The sequence below is a fragment of the Dendrobates tinctorius genome, unplaced genomic scaffold (genome assembly GCF_039654945.1).
Source record: "Dendrobates tinctorius isolate UK_male_01 unplaced genomic scaffold, ASM3965494v1 ptg000070l, whole genome shotgun sequence".
NCBI classification, from domain to species: Eukaryota; Metazoa; Chordata; class Amphibia; order Anura; family Dendrobatidae; genus Dendrobates; species Dendrobates tinctorius.
Window position 1 is genome coordinate 38251157 of NW_027361738.1, and position 8354 is coordinate 38259510.

General features: G+C 38.6%; 1 protein-coding gene across 1 annotated transcript; it reads right to left on the reverse strand.

The window, feature by feature from the left end:
- Positions 1–273: 273 nt before the first annotated feature.
- Positions 274–7617, reverse strand: LOC141095935 (kelch-like protein 10). The gene is made up of 5 exons (XM_073582281.1): positions 7493–7617; positions 6112–6601; positions 4763–5365; positions 3932–4081; positions 274–662 (listed from the first exon to the last, which is right to left on the reverse strand). The coding sequence occupies exons 1-5, from the start codon at positions 7615–7617 to the stop codon at positions 300–302; spliced, it is 1731 nt and encodes a 576-aa protein (XP_073438382.1). The 3' UTR covers positions 274–299.
- Positions 7618–8354: the final 737 nt, after the last annotated feature.

The window sequence follows — 8354 nt, forward strand, 5'->3', positions numbered from 1 at the left end:
GACTTTGCTTCTCCATTGACTTACATTGGGTTTCGTATTTCAGTCGGACCTCCGACTTTTCACGATAGTCGGCCGATTTCATTCGACTCGACTTTTGAGACCCTAAAAAAGGCAATGTCGCTCATCCCTATTTACCAGTCATCCCATTTATCCACCTCAGATTTTTGTATTTAACATTATCGGGATAATGAACTGCAGTAAAAATACTATTTAAGTTAAGTTTGCTGAACTTTTATTATTTGCTGGTGTGGTGGACAATGCTTGCTTGTTTTGTACGAAGATGTGTTACAAATAACACATTATACTGGTGGTAAACTCGTAGAGGAGGACGTGTTGAACTCATCTCTGGAGTCGATGTTTTGGCAGGCTGCATAATCTCGAACGTTGATGAGGCCAGGGACCACACAACAACTTAAGGCACTGCGGTAGATATTCATTTCATGGACATCAAACCACTCATTTGCTGTTTCATCATAGCTCTCAACATTGAATATGGTGGTAAATCCATTGAATCCACCTATAACGAAAAGAAGGTCATCTATTACTTCTATTCCAAAGTTGCTACGTGCTATGTCCATACGTGGCACCTCACGCCAAGTGTTGTCAACAGGGTTGTAAGCCTCTGCAGTTCTTAGACGATTTGTTCCATCAAAACCTCCTACCTGAAAAATAAAATAAAGATTATTTGATTTGACTATTTTGGCTTTTTCTGGTTATTGTGGGGTCTTATTCTACAATGCCACATTTTTATGTATTTAGAATAGGCTATACACACTATTCTGAAGCGGCCTTCTATGAGTCCTGACCTAAATCCTAGTGAGCATCTTTGGAAAGACCTGAAACATGCCGTCTGGAAAAGGCAGCCTTCAAACACAAGACAACTGGAGCAGTTTGCTCTTGAGGAGTGGGCCAAAATAGCTGTCGAGAGCTGCAGAAGTCTCATTGACAGTTACAGGAATCGTTTGATTGCAGTGCTTGCCTCAAAAAGTTGTGCAACAAAATATTAAGTTAAGGGTACCATCATTTCTGTCCAGGCCTATTTCATGAGTTTTATTTTTGTTTAAATTCTGTGGAAGCATGAGTGAAAAGCAATGTCTGACTTTCATTTATAATTTTTCATAGATTTTTTATTTATTATTACTTTTGTCAGATTCAAGTTATTTCTGTCAACATTGTGGGTTTTTCTGTCATTAAATGAGGGGTACCAACAATTTTGACCATGTGTGTACATGGTTTCACGTGTGGCCCCACAATGGTTGTTCATCTAATGAGAGCCAATCTTCTGCCCTGTTAGGATTGGTGAACCTTCAGTCAAGATGATGATTTAAGCAACATGGGGGCACCCTCTTTATATAAGGTCCCTATGTGACTTAGATCATAAAGTGGAATCCAATAGATGTGCTTGAAAGTAGAGACAAATACAATCACAAAAGAAGACAACATTTTGGGTATTTGGCAGACTTTTTCAAGCCCAGAATGATAATGTGGGACTCTGATTCATCACTCAGTTTTTTTTTATTTTCTATTTTTTTTATGCTGATGGATTTAGTGCTAAATTCATCAAAATTGTTCACAATATTTGATGAATTTGGTGCAAATTTAAAGGTGCTATTTTTCTTACCTACTGCTTTGTTTGCACAATCTTTGAGTAAAATGTTACACAATACTTTCAATAAGCTTTAAAATGTTGCATGTTAGTCTTTAATCATGCAAAAGCAAAGAAAAGAAATACAGATTTCGCACTACACTAGGACATTGAAGGAGAATTGCACAAACATTTAGCAACATTTCAAAAATTCTTTAATGATGAATTAGCTGAAAACATCTGGAAAATGAAAATCATGCTCACATTGTCAAATAAGTAAATGAGAGGACTGCAGAAGCTGATGTAAAGAGTAATGCAAACCTGTCAGTAGGAATTTGCCAAGTAAACTACAGACACTGTCAGGTTGCCACTGTTAAACTGTTTAAAATGATACCTGGGGAGAAGAAATTTGTCTTGTGGTTCTTGTGAAATGAGTGTTTTCAGCTAATGTTATGTCCGTGCTCCAGGGTGGGACTATAGGCAGAGTCTTATCATGCTGCTCTTAGCCATAGAAACCAAGGAAAGACCTGACCACAGGCCCGCCCTTAAGTATAGTTTGTTTCTCTCTGTGTCTCTATGATGAGGAACATGTTTGTGCTGCAGGGTGGCCTGTGGGCAGGTATGTAGATGCTACTACGCTGGCGCTACCGCTGGTGCCAATTTAACAGAAAAAAAAAACTTCATCAGTATGGAACCCATGGTGTTATGAATGAGTCACCGTAGGAGGCAAAAGCAGAAATACAAGCTAAGTCCAGAAAACCAGAGAAGTTGGCAACTATCAGATTGCAGACCCCTGAACCTATCAACACAACTAGCAGTAGCCGTGGGGGGTTCCTACGATGCCCTAGACCCCTCAATCACAGCCGGAGAATTACATAGGCCTAAAGAAAGAAAGGGGAAATCTAAACTGCCCCAGAGCAGACCCCAAAGCAATAGGCAGCCCCCAACATATAATGATGGTGAAGCAAGATGAAAATACTAACACAGACAGAAAGATAGACTGAGCAAAGACGGGGCCCAAAACTACCTAGATAGGAAAGGACAGGAAGGCTGCTGTCTGCAATCTGCCAAAACCCTATCAAAGACATAAGCCAACAAGCTGATATGAAAAAGGCCCTGAAGCAGCTAGGCTTCAAAAACTAAATCAGCACTCAGGTATTTTCAGAAGACAGAGCTAAATGAATTCAGCACACCCAGCAGGGAATGGCAGAAATCCAGAAAAACAAAGCAAAACAAAGTCAAAGCACAAAGCAAAAGGCCGAGCAGCAAACTTAGCTTTAGAGGAGCAGGAATTCAGACTGGTCTCCAAGGATCCCACAGAGAAATCACCCGCAGGGCAGAAGGGCGTTGGCAGCCTTATATCCAGTCAGTAACTCCACTCAGCCAGTCATCATCATCAGCCTCAGGTGTTTGATAATCAGGCTCACTACCTTTCTTTACCAGAAGAGGGAGTTCCTCAGGCCTCAGTAATGAAGGGGAAAATGAACTCACAACACCATGGCATCAGTGCAGTAGCATCCATTGGAATGTGATAGATGGTACTTCACAGGTGCCGGCACCATTTGAATTGTAAAGCGCTGCGGAATATACTGGCGCTATATAAATAAAGATTATTATTATTAGAAAAAAAATTAGGCTCCATCAACATGGCGCCGACAATGGTATTGCGCAGGCGCTGCCCATGCCTCCTTCATAAAGCCTAATTTTTTTTTTCTGCCACGGAATACGATAGATGCTACGAACAGTTGAAGTCGCTGGCACCATTTTCTTTGAAAAAAATTTTTCTTAAATAAAACTGTATGTGTAAATAAAAAGAAAATATGCATATTATCCCCCCCGTATCAAGCAGTTATACTGTTTACCCTGCATCCCCTTTTTCCCTGTTGTCTCCGAGAGGAATTTATTACTGTTAATTAAGTAAATAACAGTTAACCCCTACGCCGTGACTCTTTGTCACTGCATCCAAGTACTTGTGTTACACATTTTTCAGTATGCCAGTATTTTTGCTCAATAATTGTGATTTCTTTTGTGCCATCATGCAAATTTTAGTGCCAAAAGACGTACAAATGGTTCAAGACAGGAAGAAAGCTCATTGTTAACTTTGCACCAAACTCATTAATCGTATAGGCCCTTCAGATGAATTTGGCACCAAAAATGGTAATACCACAAGACAAAAACGAAAAGTGAGTTAAAAAATTCTAATGATGAATCGAGGCCATTGTTTTCAAAGGCAGAAATATGTTCTAGAATTATACAATTCTGATTGATGAATTGGTTAGCTTGTACATTTTTGGGATTTGGCTCATGTCCATTAATAACAGGTTTTAAATATAAAGACCTCCATACCACATATACTTTATCTCCATAGGCGGCAACTCCCACTCCACTACGTCGGCTCCTCATTGGAGAAATTGTAGTCCACTGCATGGTACCAAGGCTGTACATCTCAGCAGTGAACAAGCACTCGTTCCCATTGAATCCTCCGCATATATAGATCTGTGAAAAAACAAATAGACATAAATACACACAAATTTTATACATACAATTTTTTATGCATAAAGAAGAAGGAGCTACCAAAATGTACTTGCACCTCAAAAGAATAGTAGAGCTAGAGAACAAGAATTAGGAAGTAACCATCAAGTGTGTTGTTTCTCGGTCTGTTAAAGAGAACCTGTCATTTGATCCATGCTGCCCAAGCCATGGACTGTTGTATCAGAGCCAGGCTGCATAATTCTAGGTCTGGTTTCAAATATTAACCACTCTAGGTGATTGACAGGTCTCTCCCAAGATACACATATGAGAGAGACCTATCAGTTAACTAGAACAGTGAAGAGAGCAGTGGTCGGACCAGTCTCGTCCCTGTAGGCTGGATCTTTGAATTCTGTTTTCTCTGAAATGCCGGAGCTTTTCAAAGTAAAAAGTGCACCCCTGAATGTGTGTGTATGTGTGTGACATTAATACGGCAGTATTTGCATTAAAGAACTCAATAGGGGCTCAGTACAGTCCTAGCAGACCTCCAAGTGTCATACGTGTTATTTTCAAGCAATTAGATATTTTGCAATATTGAGATTCAAGGCGAATTTAAAAATCTAACCTTTTGGGAAAATTTAGAATAAGCTGTCAAATTTGAATTTTACGCGATCCGCTTATCACTAGTTAAGATGAATATCTCCTTACCTTATCATTAAGTGTGGTGGCACTTGCATCACTTCTTTGCTCATTCATAGATGCAATCAAACTCCATTGGTTGGTTTCTGGCTCGTATCGTTCAGCACTGTTTAGACGAAAATGGCCATCAAAGCCTCCCATTGCATAGATGTTTTCATCCAGAATTGTGACACTGACATAACATCTCTTTGAATGCATCGGTGCTACTTGCTTCCATGTTTTCTCGACTGGGTTAAAACGGTTTACATTGTTAAAGTACTCCACACTATCAAATCCACCAATAAGGTACACATAGCCCTTTAAGTATGCTGTTCCATGATAAGCTCTTGGACTTTGCTCTTCACATGTAAGATTGATCCATTTGTCAGCACGAGCATCATATGATTCCATGGCATTGGTTGGTCCATCTCCACTCCAACCACCAATGGCAAACAAGATTGCATAAGGAAGACGGGGTGTGCTCATAAGGTTTGAGGGGCCACTAGCAATGAGGTTATACATGGCTTTGATAGCATTAGTTAGAATAGGTTTGCACATTTCATTGTCTCTTATATAGATGTTGGATTTAACATTGTTGAAATAATATTCGGCGGTCATGAAGGCAAAGCGAACCTGGAAAGAAATTTAATGGTTAATGTTGTTTATAAAAGCTGTTAATAAATCAGTAACACAAGAAACTTTGTAACATTTTGTCAAACAAATATGCCTTTTTCTCCACCTATTAGCCTTGTGTAATACCCTCTGCCTCCTGAACTTATAACTCACGCAGAAAAAATCTGTCTCAATTGAAAGATTGTCAGTTCATCAAGGGATCAGAATACAGCGGTCAATTAAGTTCTATTGAGGGGAGAGAGTGAGAAAGGGTGTGGAACAGAATGAAAGAAAGAGGTGCTGCTTCTTTGTAGTAAGCATTTTATCCCCCTCCCCCCTTGTAATGGATTCACAGCTACACTGCTCTCCACTGCTATATAATGTCCTCGATGCTGCAGCTTCTCTCTACATTCTACAAAGTGATAGGGAACATGAGCCCCTATTGTCTCCATGTACCATGTGTAGGAGACATCATAGCAGCTAGTGTAATCCCACTAGCTCATACACAACTGGAATTTACAGGTGGGAAAACTTGTGAAAATGCAATATATTTCTATCTATCATTCTATCTAAGCCCGAATGTGAACACAAAGCATCGATGTAGGTGGCATAGTGTTTAGTAAAAAAACAAACATTCAACAGCACATTTTTCTTCTTCTGAACCAATGATCAGACCTTCACTAATATCAGCTACATGTTCCAATCAGCTCTTGTTCAGAATACTTTTAACTCTAGGTGAGGACTTCATGATCAAAATTCAGCATTACCTCTGTAAGAAGAACTGAGATATACTTTTGCCGGCTTGCTGGGTTATGATTGATCCACTTTATGATAGCTTCAAATGCAGCTTCCTCCTGTTTAACATTAAGTTCATCTTTCTCTAAAAGACCTTTCAATTCGGTAGGTGACAGTTCAAGAAACTCATCTGAGGTCTTCATTATATTTTCGAAGTTATGCAAGATGTAAACATATGCCTTCTGGTGAAGCTTGGGGCAATAGTAATACTCGGTAAACTTGTAGATACCAAGACTATTTTTTGGGCACAGTTGGTTTATCATGAAATCAGAGCAAAGTGGAAGAAGACCTAGAATGTTGAAGTAATCTGCCGCAATGAAGAGATTTTCCACATTGTTGACATTGATTGGGACAGTCCATGTGTAGGCATACTCTAGAACCAATTTCATTATCTCTGGAGAGATGCCAGAAATGTCATATACCTTCTCTTCACTGTTCTTCCAGTGATTTGTGAACAATGCTCTGCAATTAGAAATAAGGTAGAGATAAAACCATTATCTAGGTGAGAATTGCATTTACCTACAAGAAATTATTAATTGGAACGATATAGATTAAAAGTTAAAACCTTGATTTGAGGTGAATTGAATTTGCTTCAAATTTTAACAAACAATTTCCCAAATCCAGATATCCAGAGTTCTCTATGGGCCAATCCAGCAAAATGTTGTCTGTCCAGCCACCGTTTTTTAGATTATATATAACCAGGAAAAAATTAAAAAAATATATACACGCCCAGCCCTTACATATCCTGACGCACAGTCCTTATCTTGTCCAGTCTTCATTAGATCATCTTTCGAGTTTTATAGGGCTGTACTATCTTTAACATTTTCCACAAATACCATCTTCAGCAACTTCTGTGGTGACTAGTCCCCGTAATGTCATCATCAGACAGGGCTGGGTAAGTATATATTTTTATTCCTTTTATTAACATATTTTTATTATGTTTTGGTGCCTGGAGAAAACCCAGAGCATAATAATTCTCATTCCATTTCCATAGCTCAAATTTCATACAAATCAAATTTCCTGAAGAAATTCAAGCAAAGCTGCAAATTTTACATTTTTGCCAATTTCGCCCATCTTTAGTTAAAGGGGTCTTCTAGAATTTCTGGCCTTTCCTTATGATGTCAATGTTTGGGGGTTTTTAGGTCGCCCTAGAGTCTGAAAGCATTCTACATCGATTTGACCCTCTTAATGTACATGAAAGGGCCAGTGAGTTCTGTTATCTAGTGAGGGTCTCATATTGATTAAATATTTAATTCTGGAAAATCCCTTGAATATCCTAACAATTCGAATTCACAGCCAATTGTGAGCATTTTCATAAATTTAAATTTCCCTTTGAGCATCATAAACACTGACCTAAAGTATGGACTGCAGCCACATAGGATGTTCTTATGAGCATTAAACTCTACACCATCAACTTTGATAACAACGTCACACAACTTGCCCTCCATTCTAAGCTCATTAAAGATGGTGTAAGCCATTTTGTCTTCCAGGTAGCTGGTGTATCCACTGAGAACATATGGTGACCTTTCCTGTCACTGCATCTTCTAATCTCCAAGCTGTTTAGCTAAAGGAATCAGAATCTGATGGTCTTTTGTGACATCACAGTCTGCATTCTGTGATGGAATTCTGAATGGAATGGTCTTAGAGGAACACCAGAGTCCTATCTAATTACTTGTATCATAAAGTTCCATAATCCCCCATTTAATCTCATCTAAAATTCCTAAATAATCCATGTTCTAGCTATCTGCATTGTTTTTTGCTTTAATTCATATAACTGACCTGATAGATTTTTTTTTCCATTCAGCCTTTTTTTATTATATTTCTGTCTCTTACTCTTTTGTTCACGCTTTGAACCACTCTATAAATCAAAGAAACAGAGCTACAAAGTATCATCAGCTATGTTTCTGACAGACCTCACCGATCCGTGTAACACACGGTATTTAATTTAAATGTATTCCATGTAGTGCACCATTTACAATACATATAATGTATGGATGGCTGCTATTTTCCTTGGTGATCACAGCTTTGCGCCATCATTTTCATAGCTCCAGGAAAAACCACATTTTTTTTTAATTTAAAAAAAACTTCACAGTTATAATGGGAACAGTTTCATCCCAAAAAGTTTGTAAATTTGATTTAAATAAGCATTTGTTTTATCAAGGAGTGCTGTAATCTTTTGTCTTCAGGAGCACACTGCTCCTTCACCGCCAGGGCA